Source organism: Nipponia nippon, unplaced genomic scaffold, assembly GCF_047370975.1.
Source record: "Nipponia nippon isolate SJK-2023a ecotype South Korea unplaced genomic scaffold, ASM4737097v1 scaffold_9, whole genome shotgun sequence".
Lineage (NCBI taxonomy): Eukaryota > Metazoa > Chordata > Aves > Pelecaniformes > Threskiornithidae > Nipponia > Nipponia nippon.
Genome location: NW_028262413.1, coordinates 12,755,935 through 12,783,786, shown reverse-complemented (window position 1 = coordinate 12,783,786; position 27,852 = coordinate 12,755,935). Strand labels below are relative to the sequence as shown.

Genomic DNA, 27,852 nt, shown 5'->3' with positions numbered 1-27,852 from the left:
ATCCATCTACAGGAAAGGTTGTCCCAGAAGGCTGAGAACATATTTGCTTGACTTGTAGTAGTTGGAAAATTGTATCATCTTGACTGATACTTAATGTGTCTGCTGTGTAGTATCACCAGTAGAGTTACGACAAACCGTCTGAAGGCCATATTTCTGGGGAATGATATAATCAATGATAGATACTGCTCTAATTTAGGTAGGTTTAGACTGCAGAGTTTTAAAGGAAAGAAAGTAGGGTATTACATGTTTCCTATCCTCAATAATTGTATCCGACTGACTTTAAAACACGTCTTGTTTTAACATATTTATTTTCTGCATGCTAGTATTTTCACATCTCTATTATCTTGAAAACTATATAGACATCTTAGTAAAATGTCATTTCAATATAACATATTGTTGTTTTGTTATTTTGACTTGTAGTGAACGTCCAACTTTGGGCTGACAAAAGTGCTCTTTTCTCAACTTCTCCCTATAAATTAGTTAGGTATATGCACAGTGTAGTATTTCACACATACCAAATTGTGACATAAAATCTGGAATCAGGTTAGGTTTCATTAAAATATATATGAATTTCAGTTGATTTTTCAAATCATGTGGTTTAGATTTTTAGCCAAAACTCTAAAACTAATTTATATTAAGGTGTAAAATGTGAATCAGGCTGGATTCTCTTCACAGGATTTCATTCTTTTCTATATAAATGTTAGATGCCTACCTTTCAGGTCAGTCTTGATCTGTAAAACATGGTAACATTTAAATAAATTTAAGGACCTGGGCATTTAACTTGTGAAGGAATTAAATTCAAATCTTCAAAACTTTCCATCTGCAGCTATCTGTCCCTGGAGATGTTCAAAAATTGTAGACATGCAGGTTACTTATATGAAAGCTTACCCAACTCCTAAAGTTGTACTTCCATACATCTCCAGAAATTATCAATTTAAACATTATGTCATAGAAAATCTTGAAAATAGATATGAAAACAAAAATGAACCTGGAATCCAGATAAACTTCATGCAGCTTCAGATTTTATAAGGGGTGCTTATTTATCATTTGTTATAAAAGGAAACTTCCAAGAGGAATACTAAAACTGGGTTTGTTGTTTGCTTTCTGTACTTTGAAACGTGTTTTAATAATACGGATGTATTCCTGGTCCCTAGATCTCACTGTGCGCTTTTAGTGTTCTGTGATTATTCTTAGACTCTTTAAAGAGAAGATGTTGTTAGCAGCCAGTAAGCCTTGCAAGCCAGTGGCATCATTGGGAATAAAAACTATTTCAATTTGTAATCAGGTTGATATGATATTAAGGAGATGTACCTTTCTTTAAGGCAAATTTGTGGAGTACATATGCACCACCATTTTAATCGCAACACCACACACAATTTGATATACTGTCAACTTATCTTCAGGAGAGGCTGGGGGTTAATTTAGTGAAAAAAATAAATGTAGACTAATTAGAAGATGACAAGTTATAGCTGATAAGGTCACTTGTCAGGCAAATATTAATTCAATATCTATTGCATAAATGACTACATTTTCTCTGGCCTAGAGCAAACTATTTGTGTTTTGCAAAACCACAAATATTTACAAGAAAGATGCAGAGAAAACTCCTTTATTTTGGCTACACTCATTGTAAATCAGAATAAATCTAATTAGAAACAGTAGTGGGAGGTATAATGTTATATTCTGATCTAAGTTGCATCATATCATCAGTGATTTCGATAGCTTTAGACTAATATCACTGAAATATGAATCTGATTAATGCTCAACAAGATGTTACTAGAGATTAACCCCTGCAGGTTTTTTTTCACATTGCCTGTACTGGTATACATTTTTTATAAGCTGTAGGAAAAGTAATCAATGGTCAAAAACTATTTGGCATAAGTATATGAAGTGAGACAATATTAGAGGATGAAGAAATTGCATTCCATAAATCACTTTGGTGTTGGTGGGAAGACCATCTAAGCATGTGAGTCAAAGTTTGGATAGATTTTACTCTAAACTGCAAAGCCATTTTACAGTCTATGAGCTGGGGACTATGCTGTGGTTTGGGAGGAATGGCAGCCTGGATGTCTGTTGGGGCAATGAAACAATGTAAACAAAAATCTGTCCAAGAGCACACAGCAATTCAGCAAAGGGGAAGCCAGTTCCAAAGGACAGTTTCTTCTCTGATTTTATAACATGCTTCTATTTTCCAAGACGATTCCCCCAAATGATAATAAGTTTTGCTTCTGCTTTTAAGGAAATCCAGTGGCAAACAATATACCCATACATGAGATCCATGCATACAAATAACCTACCGTGCAATAAAGCTTTGTAATGATGCTGAAGTGCCAGAGCCCCTGCCTGTCTCAGAGAGCCTTCCTCCGTAAGATACACAGCTGCTGATTGAGCTGGGAGAGGATAGGAAAGAGAACATCTCCCACATGGATTGGATAAAAGAAAGGTGAAGCTGCTAACAGAGAGTGCCACCCTTTGCTTTTGAACCCTCCTTTCCCTCTCCTGCTGCTAGCCTGCCTCTGAGCAGCCCTCTTGATGGGCAGGCACTGGCAGCAAAACAAAGGGCTCAAGGTGACATTTCCAGCAGGTGAGATGTGACTTCAGTCCAGCCTGCATATGCTTTTACCAACACCGGTAACTGCAGCTTTCTCGGTATTGTCTGTTTAAATCAGAAATACAAATGAACTAGTGAAGAAATCAAATTTTATGTAACTATGGCACTGGTGTGCACATGTAAACCGTGTGCACTTGTGTGTGCAGAACAGCTCCAGCATAACGATATCAGTACAAATATCTGCTACTTTTTTACACCTTTTTACACTCCAGTAAAATAACTACAGAATGAATTGCACAGAAATAAACAGTGTTTCTGATTTTCCTGGATCTGTGTAAAATGTTTGCAATATACAGAATATGTCAGATGTCCTATCACTAAAAGAGAATCATAGTTACTCCAGACACACATAAATAAACCCCCTAATGTGAGTTTTCACTAATGACTCAAGAATGACCTTTTTGTATCTTCTTTGGGAGAAAACGTGAATAATGTTCCCAGACAAATAATGAAGTGATGTTGCTAATTCAGAGAAAATAGTATCCCAAGAAACAGCATGATAGATCTGATCTTATAGGCAAGTGTTTTGTGAGAGGACATTTTAAAGCTATGGTAACTTTCCTTGCTGATATCTTAAATAGTTGGATTACTTCAGTAATCTTTCACTTTTCCCTCAAAACCTTGCTTCTTTTGTGCCCACTTTGGAACCATCAAGTACAATTATTCTATTTCTAAGGACTTCCAGGGCTTCTGTGAAAGGTGCATTTGTTATTACAAAAATATCTTTGACCATGAGAACTTGTCATTCCTACCAACAGCAGCTCACACTGTGGCAAAGCTCACAGGAGTCTTGATTAAGAGACCTGACTTACATAAGTAGAAATGAATGACTTACAGGTAATTATAGCAGGCTGAAAAGCAGGAGCATGATGTTTGGAGCTAAACAATGTCACAGATAGTGCCTTAATTAGCAGCAAAAGTGATTTAGCGGAGTAATATTCTAATACCAATTCAATTGCTACAAATTATTAATAACAATAAGCACAGAATAACCAAGATCCACTAACAATGAGATACAATATCTATCAGAGGAAAACATATTGCCCCTTTAATAATGAGATTGCAATTAGAATAGAACAATAAAGCATATATTAATATTGAACAAAGGACAAAATACCATGGTATTATGCTATACAGGAGGAAAAAAAAATCCTTTTGCCAAAATTCTAAAAGGGTCTAAAAATCAAACATATAAAAGGCATAGAGATTAGGATTAAAATCTACAAATTCACCTCTTGCTGCAAGGCTGGTAGGACTTTAGACATCTTCCTCCTTAGGCTGCCCTTTTAGGACAAGGATTGTAACCTCCAGATGGACCTTGCACAGATAGAGGCAAGCAGAGAGACCCAGAGAAGTGGGGGCTGTAGGTCTCCTGTGTGTCTGAAGTCTGCCTCCACATTCAAAAGTTGTCCTCTGACTTGCTCCCCTTTAACTCCTGCAGAAGAAGCTGTAGAGAACTCTATCTCTGTCTGGATGCTACTTGTGATAACTATGCCATCAACTAGAGCAATTACTAACATAAATCCCGAAATGTTAGGTGTGAGTTTTTTCTCCAGTTCCTGAAACCATGTAATTCCATGAGAATTAAACATTGCTTTTAATTTTGATTTTTTTTTTTTTAGAGTCTAACCCTAATGTCTAATGAAAGAATATACAAAAGGGCGTTCTGGAGGATGAAAAACAAATACAAAGCAAATAAAAAGAATCTATTTGCATTATTATTTGATGGTTCAGGACTATAATCTAGTCTTATGGAAAATACATACTTGGCCTGTCATTTTGATTGTATTTGGAGCTGGTAGAGCCAAAACTAGAAAAACTATAGGATCTGCATGTGATAAGACCAATGAGAGCACTGTTTTACAGATGGTACAGATGTAATAGCTTCAGTCAAACAATGGTTCATCTCTATCTCAGATATTTTCATTCATCCAGCCCCAATATATGGCCCCACTAGGCTAATCCATCCATATTTTTCTCAAATTACCCATCAGCATGTGTCTCAGATCTGGCTTCCCATACACACACCAGCAAGCAATTTTAGTGGTAATCACAAGAGTTTCTCTTCCAGATAGTAATGAAAAAATGCCTCACATCCCTAAGAGGTTTAGTTTTGTAATGTAGGCACGATAACCACAGCCTAAATAATACTGTGTGGTTTGAAATAACTCTGTGAGCTCAAACTCTGTGACAACCACGTTTTCTGTCCCAGGCAAGTGCCAACGATAATAATAATAATAATAAAAAGATTTTGTATATAAATCTTTTTTTGCTGCCAACAGATTGGAGGAGAAAAGAAAACAGATTTTTTAAAACCCCAGTTACAGTGATTGTGGTAGCAAGCTTCACCAGGAATGTCAAGTAGGTATGAATGCTGTGAATTCCAAGAAGTTTTCAATGTTAATTTCTGCTCAACAAGAAACACACACATAAACAGCGATCAATAGTTGCTAAATGAAAAAGAAGTAGCAAATCGATAACTAGAGACATTTTATTTTCAAGCTTCTGCAAACAATGGAAGGAATGATCAGTCTGTGATTACGTGGAAGTAGGAGATATTGTTTCAGCTCCTAAAAGTTAGTGGGTGAGGTCTTCACCTGTGTTAGTGGATGGGAATATTAAACAGCATGGAAATTTGATATGGGTTTCCATTTCTAAGTAAAGCAGATTTAATAATTTTTTGCATTTACGAAGTCTGTTTTCTGGAAACAAATTAAATCCTTCTCATGCTTACTATCCGCTTACATCACTTTTCCACTAGTGGAAAGTTACAGACTACAGCTGGGTTTCTCTCTGTTTCATGTAGGACATGTCCATCATTCTCACCATAATAAAATCTAAGGTTTCACATGTCAGTGCTTTAATTGAGCCATTGGTTGTGCAGATAAAAAGAGAATGGATTTGACTATGAAACTCCAAGGGAATCCATGTTGGTAACTATTTGATTATCGTAACAGTATGTTGGATCAAGATGCAGCAGCCTCAACTCTGAAATGGGGGATCTCAAAATCCAGCCCTGTGGTTTTAGTTTAACATTCATAAACAAAGTATTCTGCTCTAATAGTGACCTCTGCAAAACAATGTCTTAAAAGTTAGCTTAAAGGGTAGCTTGCTATAGAAGTGAGAGATCAAACATAGGCTGTGGGCTTTCTGAAGGTCTCTAGCTGTGAACAAAATCAGTGAATGACACTAGGGTCAGGGAAAAGTCCTGTGCAATGTGGAAGACTACAGCAGATGTACAGTTTCAGTTTGTTTTGTGTTCATATGTAACTGATCCTGAGTATTGGAAGCAGGCTACCCACCAAAGATTTATATGAAATGGAAGAATTATATTCAATTACATTTTACTTAAAAACAGTGTACATCAGTTAACTATTTCAGTGATATATTATTGTGCCATCTTAAGTTTAATTTTTTTATACTTAAATTTTCTATTGCTGGCAATAGAAAATGCTCAAAATATTTTAAGTGCTTCATCACCTGCTAATTTCAATTTCTTGGCAGTGATAATAAAGTGCAGTTGAATTTTCTTTGAAACTGTTGCAAACAAAAAATGAAAAAAAAAATTTGAATGACTTCTAAAGTACCAGGATGTTATTTTACAAAGTTAACAAGCCTTTCATATAGAGAGATGAAATGACTTGATATGAAACAGAAAGAAATCATGCAAAATTCACAGTATAGAAAAAAAAAACAACTTTTTTTTAATGTAAAGTAACTAATTGAAGAGATTAGGAAGTAGTAATTATTTAAACCACTATAAAAATGGGTTAGGCCTTTCAGACTATAGAAGAGACTTATACACTAGAGCCATACAGAAAACATAAAACTCTAGTAATGACTTCCATGAATTCTAGCATGCTCCACTTAACTTCAGGAACTGTAAATAACATCTTTCTGACAGCTAAATCAATGCCTCCTAAAATTTGAAAACATCTGAGCTCTAACCTCTTTTTCAACATACGTCTGTGCACTCAAGGGAATTCAGAAAAGACATTTTTCTAATTAATGAAGTATAATAAAGAAGACTCTTCTATAACGTGAATCTAGATCATGGTATATAATATGAAATTATTATCATTCCCTGTATCCAGCAGATCAGTCTGCTGTGGTATGGTATACTTGGGAAACATTGCAGTGATTGATACACTCTATTGCCCACTCAGAATAGACTGCTTGGGAGGTGGGTTTATGTCTGTTTAGTGAAAAGCTGCAAAACCCCTTAAATTCACTAAATATAACATGTGAGGCTTTCAGAAATGCTGAACTTTGCCCTAAATCTTCCCTTTTCAAAGCAAGCGATAAGACTGCCATTGCAATCTGTGGAGTCGTAAAAATACCAATGCTGAGTCCTTCTCACCATCACGAGCTAATTGCTACTAATGTAGGTTGTCACTTTATTGAAGTTATTATCATTACTGCATTGTCATTTCTTTCTTCATGTGCTTCATTGCAGCTTAAACCACAAACTGGTGTGAATATATCCCTCTTTGAACTGAGTAGTGAAGGAAATAATAGTTATCTTAAACTCCATGGTGCTTTGTAACATCCTCCTGTTCAAGGGGCCAGCAAGTGGTAGAGCCAGAAATTGCTTACAGGCTTCCTGAGCACTGGTCCTCTTTGTGACAAGAGGATTCATCCTTTACATTGCCTTCCACTGAGGACAGAGATTCACATTTCTCACATAATGGCTTATTTTGTCTGTTTTTTGCCCTTGAGTCAGAAACAGTTTGTGGTTCTGATAAGACACAGGAAATGGAAGTAGTGAAATTGCTCATTCTCATTCTTAAAATTAAATACTGAGGGACCAGTTCTGTGTAAGCCCTTCCAGAAATGAACAGGGGCAAGCAGCTCACTCTCTGCGACTCACCCACTCTCCAGCTTAAGGCAATATTTGGGATAATATTTTCCAAATGTGATGTCTGCAAAACTGGGTGATGGATTAGACAAATTCCTTATTTTCTCTTCCTATCTATGATGTCTTTTTCCTCCATCTTGCATATGTTCTCACGTCTTTTTTGGTAATAGTATTTTTCCTGCTAATACAAAAAGTATGATGTCCTTGTTTTGTATCTGAGCATATGTGTGGCAGTTCCCGGAGTACTAGTTTTTAGCTGGGATGTCGCAGGCTGATGTCAGACCCAGACAATTCATCCATTGCATGTAAGGGGAAAGCAAATGAGGTACCAGAGGAAGATGAGACCGAAGGTCACACCTGAGAGATCTTCTGTCCCATGTCTCATTGCCCACATTAGCCTGTGCCGGGGCCTCCAGGTGCTGGAGAAGCAGCTTACTCCATTAGGCAAGTATCTCCCTGAGACAGTGTCTTCCTTCAGCATCAGAGGCAGTCAAAGCAGTATCCCCTAGAGCATCCCGACCAAGTATGAAGGAGAGTGAAGCTGTGGTGCAATTAACAAAATCTTTACGAAGTCTTTCTAAGAACAGAAATGAGGTAATCCTGTTAGCATCACATCAAAGTAACTAAATAATTTCATAATCCATCCTCTCTAGATACAGTCCCTCTTCCTGCATCTTTCCAATAGCCAAAAAATTTATTGTCTTTGAAATGTGAGGGGAAGGGCTGCCGGCTTTTCTGTGGCTTGCCACCACCCTTTTGCCCACCCCCAGCACTGCATCTTAAGGAGCTTTAGATGCTCTCTTTTGCTGGCTTTGTTGTACCAGAATATGTTTGCTCTTCACTGATGTCAGGAAATGAGCTAAACCATTTCTTTAAATATCACTCTTCACTCTCCTGAGAAGGTCGTTGCATTACCAGTCATCCTCCCCTGACAGATGCTTGGAAGTGATTTCCAGAAATACAGTTTTTAGGGCCACTGTTTGCCAAAGTGATGAAAACTTCCATGTTGTCCAAGGGAGACCTAATTATTATTATTCTCTGACTCATCGGTGGGTCTCCAAATGCCTCTGGTTAGGTTCAGAGATGCCTTAACATTTCCAGGCTGGACTAGTTCATCTCCACTGGTCGCTGTTAGAAATAGCAAAGTTGTCACTTGTCTTAAAATATATGGTCTGCTGTTCCATTCCTAAAGGTGCTGTTATGCTAACAATAAATCTGCAAGAGACTGCAGGCAGAGTGTGGGATGTGATGTATTCAATATTCATCATGCTGTGACCCAAAGGAGTATCAGGACACTTTACATCATGAAATTTCTCTCTCTAATTTAGCAGTTTCAAAATGATGGGCCAAAATACAGCCTGGGAGGTTGCAGTTGCATCTTCAATTGAATTTAAGGCAATCAGCCAAAGGACTGTATAAAAATACAGCTACTGCCTCATTTCCAAAATGAAGGTTCAGACTGGCTGTTTTAACTTTTAATATTTATATTGTCTATAGCTAGTTTTAAGTGCCTGATAGCTTTTACTGTCGTTTTCCTTTTTCCTCATCTTTAACCCTGGAAAACCCATTTGCTTCCTTGATGGGGTCAAGACCATCAGCAGAGCAAAGGACAGTTGCAAAGGCCATTTCTATATGGAAGACTGCAGGTATTTATTTGAAGGGCAGAAGCCACAGGAATCAGATAAGAGAGGGGTCATGACAGCCTTTACGAAAGGGAGGGACACAGAAAATTTGGATAAGCTGTCCAGGAGGAAGACAGACACTGCAGAAATAATGAGAAGGTAACTCTCTCCCTCTTCCTGAACAGTAAAGAGTCTCAGAGAATTCAAAGAAGGAAGCAGGGAAGCTCAGATATTTGCAGTGAAACTGGTGACAAAGTGGGACTGTACATAAGCTGCTGTGTAGGGAGCTACGAACAGACTTGTTTGCTTGTTTGTTCCCCTAGTATCATATACTGAGGTCAGCTATTGGAAAAATCAAGCCGTGCCTGTTTCTCTTCTCACTTAAAATCTGCAACCTGAATTAATCCATATTCCTAAACTAGGTAATAGAAATGGGTGGGAGAATGGCTTTTGCAACATATTTATGATCAAATTGTTATTTGCATTACAGCATTGGACAAAATCCATAAATCCTTATTGACAGAGGAGAGAATGGAGGGAGCAGAGAGACAGATAGATGAGGCACCTGTTGCATGGGCAACCTGCTGCAGAACCAGGCCTGGCACCCATTTCCAAATAGCAGTCTAATGTGCATCTGATGGATACTTAAGACAGCTTCCTCTCTCAATATGATATTGCTGGCAACCAGCCTTGCACAATAGCTCCAAAGGAAGGAGTGTGCACAAGGAGCAGCCACAGGAGGAAAACTTGAGACAGTTTTGGTGTGAAGAAAGGATTCGTTTATTTCTTGAGGACTCTGGACACCTTACTGTTCATACCAGCTTCTCAAAATTCTGTCTAGATCTTTAATCCATAAAGCGAGTGTTCTTTCTTAACATAGTAATATCAAGCAATGTTTAAATTTCAACAATAGTGTAAGGAGATGGTTGTCATGCATCCTTGTAACAAGTACATGGAATTTAAAGTAATGATCTCTGAGTTTATCTTCATCACCCTTCTTGCTTCTGGTGCTCTGCTTAGATCAGATTATCTCATTTAAATAGGAATGGGTTATGAAAAAAAAGTCTAATCTGTTCCCTCATGGTGTCACTGTGCGTGCATACATTGCTTTATTTTATTTTATCTCCTAAGACACTTGCAAGAAAACCCCAACGACCCTTGTTGAGTCACATAAAAAAAGCTCTTCTGGAAAATAAGAGTTGGAGGCAATATTACTCTTTCCACGATCTTTCCATATAGAGATAGCATAAAGGGTAGTTTGATTGTGGGGGGGTAATAATATCTAGCTCTGCTGTACAGCACACTTAATCCTTAGATTTAAAATTCATTTATAGGTCAATATCATTTTCATTCTACATGTCTGGTAGAACTGAGTGAGAAGCAAGGAAGAAATGACTGACGAATGTCATCTAACAACTTGAATTATCTTTCAAGCCCCAGCCCACAAGACTGTTCTGCACAGCATCGTGACTAGTTCCTAATTTTCTCACTCAGTTCTATTACTCCTAAACTGATGCGAAACATCCATATAATAAATCAAAGAAGTTTTGCCCGTAACTGCATGTTTGACTATTACCATCAAGCATATTTCTGAATGCCATGTAGTGAAAATCAGCATAGCTTCACTGAAATCAATGGAGTTAATTCATACCTAGGTATAAATTAACTTATCTCAGTGAAGTCAGTGGGAGCTTTTGCTGGTCCTTTAATTGATGGCAGGATCAGGACAAAGGTGCCGTTGTGATCTACTCTTGGTGCCTAGGAATATGGAACGTTCAAATTTTTATCTGTTGTTAAGTCTTCAAAAAACTGAACATGTTAACGTAAAAGTGAGCTCCTAGCATTTTAACTCAGTTGGCCCAGAATACTGGTCTCATTAAAAGATGATACTCTAGCAAGAAAGATGAAGATGACAAAAAGTTTGAGAAATGAAAGCTTTATGGAAAGACGTGAAGGAAAAGGTTATATTTGGAAATACCAAACATGGGTGTAAAAATCTCTTGTCCGTCACCAAGATGTACTGCTCCTCCAGTGATTTATATTCCAGGATCACCATCTATTTCACAACAGCTAAAAGCAATCAAGAAATTATAGGGGAATCCTGTACTCTAAAAGATCGGCACAAGTCCTTTACTTAGACTAGTAAAGGAAATGATCTGTGAGAAGTACCCAGGAGGGCTGACAGATGCTGTGGCAGTGCAATTAAAGAGAAGATTGTGTTCCTAAACAGGTTGTTGTGTTTAGTTCAGCATATCTGGACCTAAACAAATGACTGCTTGCTTGAAATCTCTACAAATATTTTAATGTGAAGTCGTTAACATGTTGGATGTTCATTACTGAAACAGGCACTTAGTATTGATTTAACAGAAAGTCTGATCCTGAGATTTACACTTTTACCTCAAATCTATCAGATAAAATATTATCTAGTTTAATTTAAATCATATTTAAATATACTACTGAAGTCTGCACTCTGCTTCTGTTTCTTCATTTCAAACAGCTGCTGACTCATGCACTACATAATTAATTTAAGTATCATTTGAGGTTACTATAATACAATTTCCTCATAAGAACGTGAGTAACATACCAGCTATTTAGAGTTCAATATATTAATTGTAGACAAAAGCCAGTTGTCATGGTTTCTATCACAGACAAGTGTGAAGGGTCAGTTCATCCCCAAATTCATTATAACCTCAAAGAGTTCAGTTACCATTTTGTGTCTGTTTTTAGATGAGTCTGTAATGAGTCACATGAGTTAATCCCATTTATATGGTTTTATGAAGTAGGATTGTCAAGTTTTACAGTTTGAATTAGAAGAAAGGTTCAAAAAAGGAATGAACTCAGAATACCAAACCCTCACTGTGAACAATGCCCAGCCAGGCAGAAAAGAACATTTTACCTTACAATATGTTAGCAACCTGGTGATATTTCAGTTAAGCACAAGGGATATTCAAGAAGGACAATGGGGGAAAGCAGTCCTGCTTCCTCCAACCACGTTTTCTCCTCTGAATACAACCTGAGGACTGACAGGATGCCCAGCACGTGGTTCAGTGACAGGGTGGGTTGTATGAGAGTCTGTCACCATGCCAACTGAAGGCAAAGAAGGAACGTTTGTATTTGCTTTGGGTGTTAAGCAAGATTTTCTTTCATTTTTGGTATTCATGTTTGATAGTCCTTATGAGTCTTCCCAATTTGGGACCTCGTAAATGAATGCTTTTATTTGTCTTTAAATTAAATATGATTTAAAGACATTTTACTAGTGTGGAGGCATTCGACGGCTATGCTATTAAGTGCGGAAACTAAACCATCCATGCACCTCACTAAGCTATTCTGGTTTTCAATCCAGTTCCATTTGCTGGCTTGGGAGTTAGTTATGCTGTGGCTAAGAAATGTCTTTCATGTGCATGTTGTTAGCCAAGTAACAATTGTACTTTCTTCTCAATGTTACAATTTAGAATATTTTTAAGCCTATTACTTGGAGTACAGCTTTTCTTATGATGTTGAAACATGTTTTCCTGGTTCAAAGGCAGCACCTTGTGTTGCTTAAAATTAAAGCATGTCCTAATGAAAAGCTCCTTAGTCACTTGTTCATGTGAATAAGTACTGTTAGTTTTGGTAATTGCTTCTCCTTTCTAGAAGAATTATGATACTGATATAGATTTATTAATCACAAACACTAATAGTGGAACATTTTACCTGTGCTGCAGCTCATGAATGGCAGCAGAATTATTAGTTTCCATAGCAACACCATCTCCACTTTCCAAGGTCAAAAATTCCTCCCATCCAATCAGTGGAAAGTAAAGTGTGTCTTCCTGTGACTACCTTGATATTCTGTAAAAACAGGAAGAGATATTGGGTAATTAAAGTACAGATTCAAAACAAATACCCCAATTTTCAATGTGTAAAGTCATGTTCTACTGTACCATTGAAGACTCGGACACTAAAGATGCAATAAATAGTCTAGGCAGGATCATCCCAGCGTAAAAATAATTCCCAAATGACACAAAGCTGGAAACAAGATCAATGAAAACCATACGTAATGTTTGAGATCCATCCATCCACTCCACGTGGCACAGAGATCACTTGCACAGGTGTGAGTTTCTCTAAGTAAGAAAGCAAAATCTGTCTGTGGTCCATTTGCCAAATATTGCTGGGTTAGGAGAAAAGGTGTTTGCAAAAATGTGCTCTTCTTGAATCCTAAATGTTTGTCACACTTTATGATGTTTCTTGCCCTATAGGGGCCTGGCTTTGATCGCAGAAAGGATCCTTTGGTGAATGCATTGTAGTGAAAGCAGTTACTGATGCAAAATGGTAGATTTCATAGGGGCGGAGAGAGCCATACAATGTCATACATGCACCATGTAAAAAAAAAACCCAAACCAATATTTTTGTGTTACGCTTTATTCTTCAGAAATGAAACATTCACCTGTAAGGATTTACATAACAATTTGCTTTAATTTCCTTTGACATTTCAGTCAACATATGATGAATTAAACCAGGAAAGAAGTATCTGTTTGGCCTTTACTCCCAAAGAGCAAACTAGTAATTTACTGTTGGGAATCAGTTCATAAAACAGCTGAAACCAGAAATCACTTGATAAAATGGTTTTACAAAATCATAAAATCATTCTAAACCTTTTAAGCACTGAAGATTTTCCACTGAGAAATTACACTTATGATTCACATTTATGGATCCGTATTCTCTTCTCACTTGTCTCATTTTTCATAGCAGTGTGAAAAAATATCATACAGGGTTGCCCTGAAACTTATTGTTGATATGAGTGAGAGAGATGTTTTTTAGAAAATTAAGAAATTCAACTGCTTTGGAAGCCATCCCATTTCTATAAGGGATCTAATTCTGTTCATAAGTTTTTATAAATTGTACCTAAAAATTGCAGGTAGTCTCAGGGGAGACACATGTAAACCTGGTGCACCATTGCTAGTTGCCATTTCAGGCAGGGAATTTTCAAACCTTGACAAGCTTCTAAGTTTTTGAAAAAAAAAGGATGGAAAAAGCAGAGTTTCTTTTAATCTTTTGTGAGGTCCTACTTCACACACATCTGGGGTCTGCTGAAGCACTTCTGCATCATTTAAAAGTATAAATGGCTTGAGCTGTTTAAAAAAAGGAAATCAAAGTGTGGACAATTCTGTCAAAGTAGAAACAGAAAAAGGAGCTGGATGGCACCTTTATACATCAATCCTGCCCCAAGCAACAGTAACTGCACCTAAAATATCCTCAACAAATATTTGCCTATCATGCATCAAAGACGTACGGTGAGACAAGTCTTTCCATAACTTCCTCAGCAAACCTTGACACATTGTTGGTTTAAAAGTTATTCCTAACATTGGCTAAAAAATTCCTTTATTTGTATACTCTCAATGGACATGCACATTTCTCTCTATACCTTTTGCATGTTTGAAGAATATTATTATATTTTATATTAGAGGATACTTATTTTGTTTATCCTAAGTCATTGTTTTATCATCTCTTCTAATTTTTGTCTCTTCTGGATTATTTCAGCATAGCTGACATTTTTTTACAAGCACACTGCCCAGAGCTGGGCACAGTCCTCCAGCTGAGGCAGAACAATGACAAACAGCCATATGATATTTACACATTCCCACATGAGGGTGACTATTTTTTTTTTTATACTTGCATTCAGTTCAGGTTCCACTCTAACCCCTTCTTTAAACTGCCTGCCTATACTGAAGGTATGCATTGATTATTTCCACTTAAGTGTGAAACCATGTGCTTTTCCTTATTGAATTGCATCATATTTATTTCACACCCTTTCTCTTGTTTGTCAATATTTGTCTTGAAGCTGGTGTACACATCTCTGATATTTAAGATAAAAAAAAAGCCCTTACATTTTTGCTTGTCCTTCCTAAACAGAATGTATCCTTTCAGATCAAAAAGTAAGTTAGAATTTTAATTATTTACTAAAATTATTTACTAAAATTCATGTTAATTCCTCCTATATTAATGTTGTGACTTTGACTCGCTGCCTTCCCCTGTGTCTCAGTTTTACCTTTTTTTCTAACTCTAGGTTAGCAGGAGGGACCTGTTGTCTGCAGAAAGATTCCCCAAATGACCATGACCTGTGCGTTCAGCAACACCACTGGGTGAGGAGGCTCAAACTGCCCATTTACTGATAAAGGAGCTTGCTGGGTGCTAATGTTCTCTGTTAGTATCAGTAGATAACAAACAGTATTTGTCTACGGTTTATCCTCTTTTGGTGAAGTTACTGCAATGAATTTTGCACATTCCCACGTGTTTCCTTGGCATTTCTATTTGCATTCACCTCCTGTGCTGGCTATTTTTCTGTGGTTGTTTTTCTTGACATGGACAGAGAGCATTTCCCAGCACCAGAGTGCTGCCTACTCTGGTCCCACCCAACTCCCTTTCCTGAAGATCTCTCAAACATGTCCTGTTTCTAGTCATCACACATTTGATGTGTGAGTTATTTTGCACAGATCACCTGAAATCTCTTTTAAAGGTGCAAGAGTTGCCAAAGGCAATTATGGCTCAAAAGAAAAAGGATTTAAACCCTTCAGTATTACTCACATGCTTCCCAGGAGGAATATTCTGAATAACAAAAAATCACCAATAAAAGCCAATTAACTGACCAGATCCATCCTTTTCCAAGATATTTGCCCTTTCTTGCAAGGATAAATCCTTCCAAAAAAATCCCTGCTTTCTATTCTCCTCTCGCTGGGTTATACATGAGTCTTTTGAAACCAAGAAGCAAGTACCTGCTGCTGCCGATATCCAGAATATATACCCAAAACTCTTTGCATTCATATAAGGTATTGATCAATCCTCAGAACTGTAATTCTCCTGCTTCTAAGATTGCAAATTATGGGGCATTACTGTGAATATATATATACACATACACACACATTTCCTTTAAGTAACCCAACTGTTTTACTTATTTCACTCTGACAAACACAAGGACCTAACTGGCAAGCAGGCACTTAATAATTTTTACAATGTCTTTCCAACAGCAGCTTCCATGGGATTATTTACTGTCAAACTAAATCAAGAATAAATGAAAAAACTGAAATATTTATAGCATAAGAAAAATCTGGTTCAGACTAGAAATCCCAGACTGGCATTAAATCAAGAAATGTAACAAGATAAATTGTGCCATCATACTCTTTGTTTTCTGGATGTAACACGATCACTTATTCTAATTGTTATGCCACAGTTTGAACAGTCGGTCTCGATAGATAGATGGAAAACGAAGTATGTTAAATATGATCATGGGGGAAACATTACATTTTCCCCTAAAACTGCTGATTGCATGTCTATTTGTCAACAGTATGTAATTTATATAAATATGTTTCAGAAGTAGGCAGCATTGTTTTTTGTTGTTTCCCCATTAGAGAAAACAATTCCATAGGAAAGGACTCAATCCTCAGATATTTTTTAGCTGTCACTTTTTCTTCTTATCTGTGGGGCAAGGAAAGATATCTGTTCCTGAGACATCCAAATGCGACATGTGAGACATACAAGGGTACAAATGAGAAGAATAGATGGAAATACTGTGCCAGAAAAAAGGTGCCTGAAATGAGTCGGAGGGAAATACACTGTACAGCTATGGCTCTGCGTGCAGCACAGCACCAACCTGCTACCTGGATGGGTTGTGCAGCATCCGCTTCTCATTGCAAATACTCTGGGTAATATTAGAAAGAAAGTGCACAAAAGTATTGCTTTCATTAAACGTTTCTTTCTGGATATCTGGAATATTGAAAATTTCAGTCTAAACATGGGATATGAATAGATGCATTGACTTAGTGGCATTGCACTTAGCACGTAGAGTGAAAGGTTTTTTTGTCATGTGTTTGAAGCTTGCAGTTGTATTGCTGTTTTCCCTTGGCAATGGAATTTAGAAGGAGATATGTTATAGATTCTTTTATTAATTGAAATGGTATGACATATATTTAGTGCATTAACATCAGCATCAATATTTTGTCCATTATTTCATGGCTCGGCTTTAGGTTTCAAGACCTGTACTTTCTTCAACTGCTTATTTTTTGAGTAAGAAAACACTTACAAGATAAGTCTGTGACAAAGGAGAAAATGCACTTTTGGTGTCATCTGAGTTTTCATGAAAACATGCAACATTTCACATTTCTGCCACAATTGTCTCTTAGTTTTGTAAAAGCAAGAAAGAGTCGGTTCAGGTGGCAAACGGACATCTTTCTGAGGTAAAAGTTGTCAGGCAGTGGGAATGATGAGATTTTGCTCTTAGCTAAATTCAAGCAAATTGACATTTTTACCCTTGGCAAAATGTAGCTATGTTTGCAGAAATAGCAACTTTTTGACCTGGTGAAAGAAACAGCATTTAACAACACGGATTTGGGACCAAATTCCCCAGTGGTGCTGGCAGAGGAACTTCACTCCAGGGCTGGTATATTGGTGTAACTGCCTACAGAAAGAGATCTGTTAAATGCATATAGGAGAAAGGAATAAAAATGTGAAGAGGCTATAATCCAGGGAGTACATGCATAGCCTTTTTATTCTGCAGCCTCAGCTTTCCCTCCCACCAGCTTCCACACATCTATATTATCTTTTGAATTTGGCCTTACGTACTTTTGTATTCTTCATCTGCCAGGAAATAAGCTGAGTCTGTCCCAGCTAGACTTGCATTCTTGGCACACCATTGCTCCTGATCTCTATATTGTCTCCTGAGCACCTGATTTGAAGGCATCTAATGTGAATTTTCTCATGAATGCCAATGATATACAACTACATTTTTCTTTTCAAACTTTTTATCCCTGAGGCACTTTCTGCACTCAAACTATTTTCCAGATATCCATAACAGACTGAATAACAAATACTTGTAACTACCAGAGCAGAAGCAGAAGCGACAAGTTTTACAGTCTCCAGCAAGATTTACCTATGCTGTTTTAGTACTTACTGCTTATTTAAAATTATTGAACCATATTTTGAAGGAGGAAAGTACCCCGTGTTATTTAACTAAGGTTTCCGATACTGATCACTCCTATTTTTCCTTTTGCACAAAAGGACTTGGATATTCATTTGTTTTTCACTCCTGACTGCTATTGCTTACTTTTCCTAGGGAAACAGAAAATATTGTAGCTTATTTGCAATTCAAATGTAGTACATAAAGCCTTTGGGGAGGGTTTAAACCTTGTGTTTTCAAAACATTTTCCTAAATCCTAACAGCTCATTGTGTTTCAGGTGACGCTGGGACTCATATACGGTGTGACACTATAGATGCTTTTGTTTCTTAAACTGCCTGCATTAAGGCAGCTTACTGGCATACGAGGAGTAATGGGCTGGACTCTACTTTGGTGTCTATGATGAGGCTTCACTCAGCTCCCCAAATGGATTCACCAGTACTGAAATAAGCAGATATGAAGGCCATAGCTGGCTTACTAAAGAATAATGGCACATTGGTGGTCCTGTGACACCTAGGGACAAGGCAAAAGGCCTGGGTTGAGCAAGCTGCCAAACAAACAGGATCCACCATCCCTGCATGAGATGAACTTACTCATCTTCCCATGATGAAGGATCCTTCTGAGTATTCACGCGTTCTTCTAACAGTCAAGTACAAGACACAACAGGATTTCCATACCTTAAAAATAATTTTATTTTTCACATGGTTTTATTTTCATAGACAGCAACAATTAGAGAGCTTAAACTGGAAAGCTGAAACAGAAACACTCCTCTCCCATCAATGCATTGCAGAACATACTCAGGTGCTTTGTGTGCAGTTAGCATCCTGCTAGCATTGCTGTTGCAATGCCCTGGGAAGGTATTAGCGAGTGACACACTTTCACCAGAACGTTATGAATACATGCACTGGTTTAATGCAATAGCACAAACATTTGTGTGGGCATTCACAACTGTAAGTAACCGAGTCACAATGGGAAAGAGGCAATGAGCAAATTTGCTGTATTTAACCCCAACATAAAGACTGAAAGATACAAACGCCAGTGTGTTGCGTTGTTGACAAATCAGCATAAAAAGGTCTTTCAATGGTAAACGGCTTAAGTCTTAATGAATATAACTGTTGTAATACAATCACAGCCCTTGTGCTTAACCAAGCCTTAGGAAAGCACAGTAAAGGTGCAGTTATCTCATATGAACCATGTTGTTTGGAGCTTATTTACTAGTACTCTGAAATTCTGTTTTTCAGTTTATACACAGTATGCAATGCCAGTAATCATTCTGAAAGAGCTGTCTCATGGGCAATATAAAATTTTGCTTCACATACTCACATTGCTCACATACCAACATTGCTGGTAGTGTTTCCTTGTAACTTAGGAGATGTAGACATATTACCCTTTTATATATGCACGTGTCTATATGTATATATGTATGTGAGTCTGTGTATATATACATAGTACAAACAAAGGTATAATTTGATTCAATCATCTCAACTGTTATCTTTTTTTTTTGACATATACAGACACGATGCTATTTCTGCTCTTTGCAGTGATGTGTATGATAAATAAAGACAGAAATATCTCATTGTGGTGTAGTGGGATAAAACTGGCACAGAAGATGGTTTAGTTTGAAGAGTGCTGAAGTCTTTTCATTAAAAACCCTGGCTGGTCTATTGGTCTCTTACTCTGGGACATGTGGAGCAAGGATATTAGTCTGTGTGGGAAATGTGAGAGTGCCTTTGCACAGCCTATATACTGTGCTTCAGGGTATGTCTTCACACCTGCAGCTTTTCAAGAACAGCGTTGGGCTGTGCCAAGGATTGGCTTCAGTCCAGACCCATCGACAAATCCCTTTCAGGGAAATGATAAAACTAAAATATGCTACCAATTCAGGTTGACACTGCCCAGAACGGTAAATGGCATTCAAGTAAACTGCTTATCCCATTACCAGAACCATGGGCCCTGAATTAATTATAAATAAAATCCCAATAATTGCATTCTTCTTTATAACACCTTTTCCATGGTTTTCATGGCCACTTATCAGGCCAGCTTTGTATATAAACATGTTGTGACTCAAGTCAAATAGTCATATAGTTACAAAGTCAATATATTCGTTCGTAGTAATTTCTATTCTGTAGTCCTATAGTCTCTATCATGTAAAGGATTATGTTTTGGAATATCGTTTATATGTAAGGCTGTCCAAATTCAGGCTAGTATAAAATGTTTGCCACTTAATTAATTGAGGCACACCATTGCATGTGTCTCTCTAAAATATTCAGTGAATGATTGGTTTTTGTTAGTTAGTCACCCCATTTTAGCCTATGTAATGCAAAAAGCAATTGTATCAGTTTAAGTAGTTTAGAAATATGTCATGAACTTTAGTATTCATTAGTGATATTCCTGGAGGCAGTGGTGAAGATCAGCATCCATTTACAGCGAGTAAGCTCCTCATATTTAAGATCCTGAGATGTGATACCAAGAAACACAAGGTCTCATACTCAACTACAATTCTGCTTCAGTTTCAGCTATATGTGTCTCAGTGCTATGTTCTCTGTTTCTAGCAGAAATTATTGCTTCTGATTTTAGGAAAATGTGTTTTCTACATTAAATTTCTAGCTGGAATAAGCATAGGTGCCTTTGACAGCGGATTTCTAGCCTGCAACTCTTTTCATAAACTAAACAGAAGCAAGGCAGAAGTACAGTGAGGCAAAGAAGAGTAATTATTTATCTTATGTTGTTTGATAGAAAGAAAAATGTGAGCCACAAAAGCTTCCTAGGGCAAAATGGATAACCTTAAACAAAAATTTGCAGCAGTGATAGTAGCATTTAGCAATGACTGCCATGTTTCCAGCAACTGAGGGAAGGCAAAACTAATTCAAGCTTAGAAGTTTCTGTAGGCTATATGTACAGTGGTTCACCAAAAGATTATGTGCTATTGACCTGCCATCTCTTTGCATTTACATATACACAGGTCCTGGAGGCATGCTGGAAGAATTAACCTCATATACAATTTTCCGTTTCACTTCCCTTTTTGTTTGCAGCTTAAGTCTTTCATTGTATAATATGCGGTATGTATGAAGACAGAAAAAGCAAAATTTACTACGTATGTTACTACACTTGAGAATATGTTGAGTCCTTGGCCCAGCTGTGTAACCCAGTCACAGCCTAACTCCAGATGGAGTCAAGATCCAGGTATTCCCCAAACTTTCACAGAAGGTTTTCACTGAAGGGAGAGCTGGGAGCTTGGACTGACCAACACATGCTCCAGCCTTTGTCCCTTCTGGACGTGACCTTCCTCACGATGGCAGGAGCAAGATCTTATGCTACCTTAGATCCAATACAATGCTTAGGTTATCTAAGCCTTTCCCCTCTTATCAGGACACAGGTGACAGACCTCTCGCTCTTTAGTTTCATCCCTTTCCATGCCTCTGTACCAGCGCTAGGAGTATCACCTGCCATCAAAATATTCATAGAGGAAAACTAGAAACACTCATAGTTATAAAACATTTAAATAATGTTCTATATGTCAAAGCAGTATTCTTTATCAGAACTGTCTGAAGTAGAAATTGCCATCTAGAATCTACTAATCAGAATACTTATTTAAAGACATGGCAGAAAGGTGTTAACATCTGCTACAACATGACAGCAACTTCACCCATACATTAGCTAAAATAGTGCCGGTCTCATTTAATCTGCACATATGTGGGAACAGACATCCAAACATCTGTATGAAATCTGTCCTGTAAGTTTTGATGAGATGGAAACTTCAGCCTAGTCTTCAGACATCTCAGACACTGAGATCGAAAAAGTCTGATAAAAAGTCTTGAAAGATTTGGCTAAGTGTAAGTGTGGATCAATTTTCAATTCAATACATTATGAAATACATTTTCTGAAGAGATCTGAAAGTGATAAATTTACCAAACCTGGCAATATCACCTGTAAACTAGTTATCACATTTCTTTTAACGTGCTCACAAACACTAAAGCTAAATGTCTAGATGGTACCGAAATACCAAGACTGGAGAGCATACATATTCTTCACAGATTAAAATTTTAATTCTACTTCATATCTATGAGTAAAAGCTTAAGAACTCTAGAAAACAGCCTTCCAAATATTATCAGTGAAATAATGATAAAAAAATTCATTCTATTCCAACTGAAGTTAGTGGCAAAATTCCCATTTCTTCAGTAAAATAGGATGAAAATTAGATTGTCATCAAAAGATACTGTGCAGGTTTCTTCAAGGATAGGAATGTTAATAAAGGAACTGCTGATAAACCTTTACAATAGTATCTTGAAGACTTCACCTCTTTCAAGATCTCATGCAGCAGTTGTTTCAATGAGCCTTATATCACAGTACTGCTTTAATTTGTGCCACTGTAAAGTCCGCTATTCAGTGTTTTCATTTTAATCTTTTGCTTGCTTCATATTTAATATCCCAGATATTTTTATTAAAATCCATATTAAAGGTATTGTGATATCTTTATGGTGCTCTCCTTTCAAACAAAATAATATCCTTAGTAACAAAGCTCTTACTGCTGCATTTCTTATACATCTATACCTCCAGCTGGTGGCCATGGAGGAAATCACGGTGCACGGAGGGACTGATGCAATCTCAGGCCACCTCACTTGGTACCTTCCACTCCACCCAGGGTCGAACTGCTGTGTTTCTCAGAAGCCTAATAACAAGCCTCTGTCCTCAGCAAGAGACACCCAACCGATGCTTTTACTTGGCACTCATTCATTGAGCTAATGGCGGAGGAGATTTCCCTGCAATGGCTCACAAACCTCATTTGGTCAGCATGCAGCAGGAATTTACCATTTACTGAGAGAGACCCTCTTTTTATTGTTCTTGGCTCGTTGATGTATTATATATTTACCGGCATAGAATCTCATTTGCGGTTTATTGCTCTAACATCTGAAATGATCTCTCTCATTTTACTGTTGCTCATCGTTTGTTATTCCTCCCAGTTACAGGCAGCCAGTTTCAAATGCTGGGCTCCCAAACCCAGCTTGGGCGCCAGTCGCTTGTCATCACAACACCTGGCTAGCAGCTTCTCCTACTTAAAAAAAATACTGTTATGGTCAGTTTATTAAGAAACTATTCATTTTCACATCCTCTCTTCTGGAGGCGAAAGGGGAGGAATGATGTGCTTTGCACACAAAGGATGTCAGGCACAAGGTATGAAAGAAAGTAGGACATAACATGTGCTGTGAGGGGTATTGAGTGGGTATTAAACACGCTACTTGAATTATGTGGTGCATCAGAAGTTCCCTGTCTGCTTCTTGAACTCCCTTACAGGACAACAAGTCATCTTGGGACTTGCTTTCAAGAAAAAAAAAGTGTGAGGTTTTCTCAGCTGAACAACAAGGTACTGCAGTGAAGCTGTAGGGAAAGGAAAGACTTCCTAGACTTTGGGCAAGTGTGTTCAAGTCCTTTTTTCTCTTTAGTTGAAAATGTGCTAATGAATTGCTTCTAACCTTCTGCTGACTTGGGCAAGTGGTACACTCTCCTTCTCGCAGGAAGGGTAAGCTTAAAGATACTCCAGTATGGGGGCAGGGAGTGTATAAGAGCTTTCAACAGGCTTTTCTGAAGAACTGCAGTGGGACAAGATGTCCATACTGACTCCTTTTGGATTGCAAATGACATCTAAACTCACCTGAAATAGTTTCAGCCAGTTGCAGAGGCAGCAAGACACTCACTAGCACCAGTTTTGGTCCTTTGAGCTACCTCTTCTCTTTTTTTTATATGCCTGAAAGAAACCTCCCCTGGAAAAAGAAATGTTTGGTTTACTGACATTGCAGTTCCTAGTTGCTCTTAAGAATGATGGGCATCTTGTGTCCATTAGGATCTTAAGCAGGATACAACATGGTAACTATCCTGTAAAAATCAAGCCCCAAAGCAAAGAGGACCTCCCTCCTCCTATCAGACTGTAACTGTACCTTGGCAGCAGATAACCCACCCAGGAGCTGCGGCAGCTGTGTGGCATGAGAAAAGTAGGTGTGAACCAAAGACCTAATGTGGACTGGGTTTTGTGGATCCCAGTCTTAGGACAAACATCCCTGGGGGTTCCCAGTGGCCAATCCAATGTGGTTGCACACTGGCCACAGAGACACCCACTAATCCACCAAACTTTCTTCCCAAAGTGAATATGCAGTTGAGCAAAACATCAGTGGATTTCAGTTTTGAAGAGTTAGAGAAATGCTCTTTTGAACCAAGGGCTTGGAGAAATGCTTTCAGAAGGGGACCAAGAGTTCGCCTGCGACTCCTGCCTCGGGAATTCATGGATCAGAGTCAATATTTATAAACAAAACAAAAAGTGAAACCAAAGCTAATTTTAGACAAGAAGCTGGAAATCCGCCGAGTTATTAACAACTGGTCTTCAGCCTGACAGAAAGTATTAACAGTACTATGAATGTAAATTATTAACTTTAGATTTCTCCAGAGAGCTGTCAGGAAATACTTAGGTTTATATATAATAACTATATATAGTTATTATATGTAACTATAATATATAATAATAAATATATAGTAATATATAGCTATATATTGCTGTGCAGCAATCAATAAAAGAGGTTAGGACTAGTTCTGTGCTGACCTAGGCGGACACAAATGCTTATAGGTTAGATGAATTTAAACCATCTGGCAATGAGACTAAGTTGAATACTAAATAATACTAAATAGGAACAAGGCAGGACTGTAATGCCAGGGTGACTTTAAGATTAGCTGAACCATACATGGTCATTATTTTTGCCTAAGATTAAGTCTCTAATCATTTTATTTGCATGCATATGTGCATGCATGTGTGTCAGGAGGGAAAGTTAATTTCAGGGTTTATTGTTTAACAAGTAAATGATTCAGCGTGAAATGATGATCCTTACCATTCCCTTCCTCCTTGGTGATGCTATTTCTGTTTATTACTATCATTTAGAATCTCTTTGATAATGAGGAAAAGAAGAAAATAATCAGTTGGTTTCTAGATGAAATTGGACTTAATTCAGCATAATCTATGTATTTTAACATAGGGGATATAACCAAGTAGAATAATCAGCGCAGCAAACATTATATTAATGTCTAGACAGGGTTCAAGATGATCTGGAGATGGGAACAAGCATACAAATTATTTCTCTCTTCTGCTTGAACAACAGATCTGGATGGTGGTGGAATCCAGAATAAAAAAAGGAGAAAGTCCTTTAAACAAAAGCGAAGGAGAAAAGTCCTGGAGCTTCTAATAGCTTCACCATATCGAGTCCCTTTTCTTCAGAAGGGTTCTGGGTGCTACAACAAGAGAGAGGAGCAGAGGGCTCTTGAACTGACTCAACAATAATGAAATTAATAACCAAGGCAAAGCCAGGCCATATGAAGGTCTGTCATTAAAGCATCAGTTTGTCCCCTATCAGTCCACTGATATTGGCCATCTCCCTGTGCTATTCCCTTGTATTTATATATCCCTAATATTTTGGTCTCTCTTTACACATTCAGTAGCATAGCAAATACATTTCTTGGCAGCTTCTGGGCTTTGACACTTTGGCATTTCTGCTATGAACAGAAAAGCTAGAGATGGATGCAGGCTCCACCATCAACAGGAGTGACATTGGATGTCTAGTGGCATGACCAAAGTGTCACACAAACTGTCTCACCGCATGCCAGAAGACTTAAACCCTGGGTAAACTGCAAACAGTACAGTGTCAAGAAGAGTTGAGAGTCCTAAACCTTTGCTTAGTGAAATGATGGCAAAGGTCTTGTATTTCAGCTATGCTTATGATTTGAATATCAAAAATCAGACTGATTTGTCCTTGTCTGTATGTTCAGTCCTGAAAAAATTATCTATGCCAGCTCTTCACATGCAAACCATACATAGTCTTTGCAAAGGCTGATCAGGAAAGCTGTCGGGAAAAAAACCACTGAGTATTTTCTCCTTCCAGGGCAAGGCAGACAGGAAAGGAGGCTTGCAGCCCTGTCCTTGCCCGCAGCAGCCACACATGGCCCAGCCTGAGCAGCAGTGCCAGAGAGAGCTGCTTGAAACTACTTCGTCTTCACACCTGTGAGACAAAGATGAGCACATCAAGGGTGATGCCTTCCCAAGGGTTGTAGTCTACACACCAGCTAAGCCAGAGAGGAGGAAGGGCAAGGGGCTGGAAATTGGGTGATGTTTCCCTGTCCAAGAGAGTCTGAACTGGGTGAACAGAAGGTCCGCTATTCTCAATTAAGGCTCTGAAGATAAAGGATTTATTAGTGTTTAATACATGTAAATAGCCATGTTTGTCTTTAACAACTCACCACACATCAGACATTAAACACTGTTTTGATTTTTAGAAGATGATCATGTTTCAAAGCATAGTACAACTTATAGACTTCTTTTTTCTATTTAAATTGGTAATTTGAAAAGCAAACTTGATTACGAGCTGTGTTTTTGAATACATATGGAGAAGTACAAGTTAACATGATCTAAATATGAGCACAAGGTTAGAGGTTCCTTTTATTTCAGAGAACCATTTGGTACATTTATAACAAGACTAATCTATTTTCCTTTTTCCTACAATTAAAAGTGTGTCTTTCTTTTTGCTAAGAATTCCGTAGAGACATCTAAGTTCCTTCAAAGTCATTTCAAAGTCAGTTCACACCACATATAGCAATTGTATCATGTTGCTTGAAAATTATGATGTAATTCTAGGCCTAAGATTAATTGATTTTTGTTTGTTTATTAATGAATTTCTTCTGCAATCCATCCTGTTTCCTAGGACTCATGTGTGAGCTGTTTGCTCATTCAGAAGGCAGACCTTATCAAGTGTCACCAAGCGGGTAAAATAAAGAGATAAACATTAATACATTTTATTACATTAATTACTACTGGGCTCCTGCTTTGCACATGACAGATGATTTGTTAGAAATTGATTCTATATCTTGATAATTATACTGCACTCCAAACAAGTCATGCATGCAAGTATCAATACATTTGCATCTGCTGGATATGCAGCAGACAATTTATATAGATTCAGAATATGTTAGAAAAGAAAAATGTTAGCTTGAATGGTAATCAGTATTTATTAATGTTTTCTCTTCCTGGATACACTAAAGAGATTTGAACTTGAACTTACTATTCTGGAGGTGTTCTTGGTTTTTGACAGGTAAACAGAGTTGGATACTTCAGTGGTGTAAGTAGGAATAGCTTTGAGCTTTATGGAGAAACGTTAATTTACACCAGCTAGGAATCAGAAACAAAGATATTTGGAAGAAAAATCCTTTAAGTTTATCTGTTGTAAGATAAGAATAATGATTTTACTTAGGTTTCCTAATACAGAGACAGATAATATTTTGGATGCACTTATTTATGTATTCACTTATTTAAAATATATCAATTCTAAAATTCTAAAATGTGAAGGTCCATGAAAACTACTTGCCTGAAACCTGGCCATGACTGGATATTAATATTTGGTAAGAGATTTTTACTGGTATTGCATTTTTTTTCCAAAGACAGAACTTCCTTTTCATTTCTGCTTTGTTTCCTCATCTATTAGACTGTACATTGAAAGCTAATAGGACTTTAACCTTTTTTCTTGTAGCATCAATGCTTTAAGAAGCCTCTTTTATGCCCGTCTATTCAGCACTTTCATTTAGACTCTCTTTATGCACCGAAATATGTTGTTGGAATCACAGAGAATAATCAGGAGAAAATTGCACAATGCCAAATGATCTGTTATAATACAAAAAAGAAATAGTAGTGAATTAAACACACTGCTGTTTTACTCAAGGCCATTTTGAGGAGCACTTGTTTTGCAAAGCACTTATGTAAATGATTCTGCTGATTAAGTACCCCAAAATATAACTAGGTGCTGGGGACCTATGCAC

The 27,852-nt window shown here is 37.5% G+C and overlaps 1 protein-coding gene across 2 annotated transcripts in view; it reads right to left on the bottom strand.

The window, feature by feature from the left end:
• The window catches only part of CNTN6 (contactin 6), a 148,756-nt gene that overhangs the window by 104,692 nt on the left and 16,212 nt on the right, over positions 1-27,852 (bottom strand). For both annotated transcript variants that reach the window (XM_087743379.1, XM_087743380.1), the window contains exon 2: positions 12,782-12,916. In XM_087743379.1, the coding sequence (XP_087599505.1) occupies positions 12,782-12,836 (55 nt within the window). In that variant the 5' untranslated portion in view covers positions 12,837-12,916. The remainder of the gene's footprint in view (positions 1-12,781; positions 12,917-27,852) is intronic.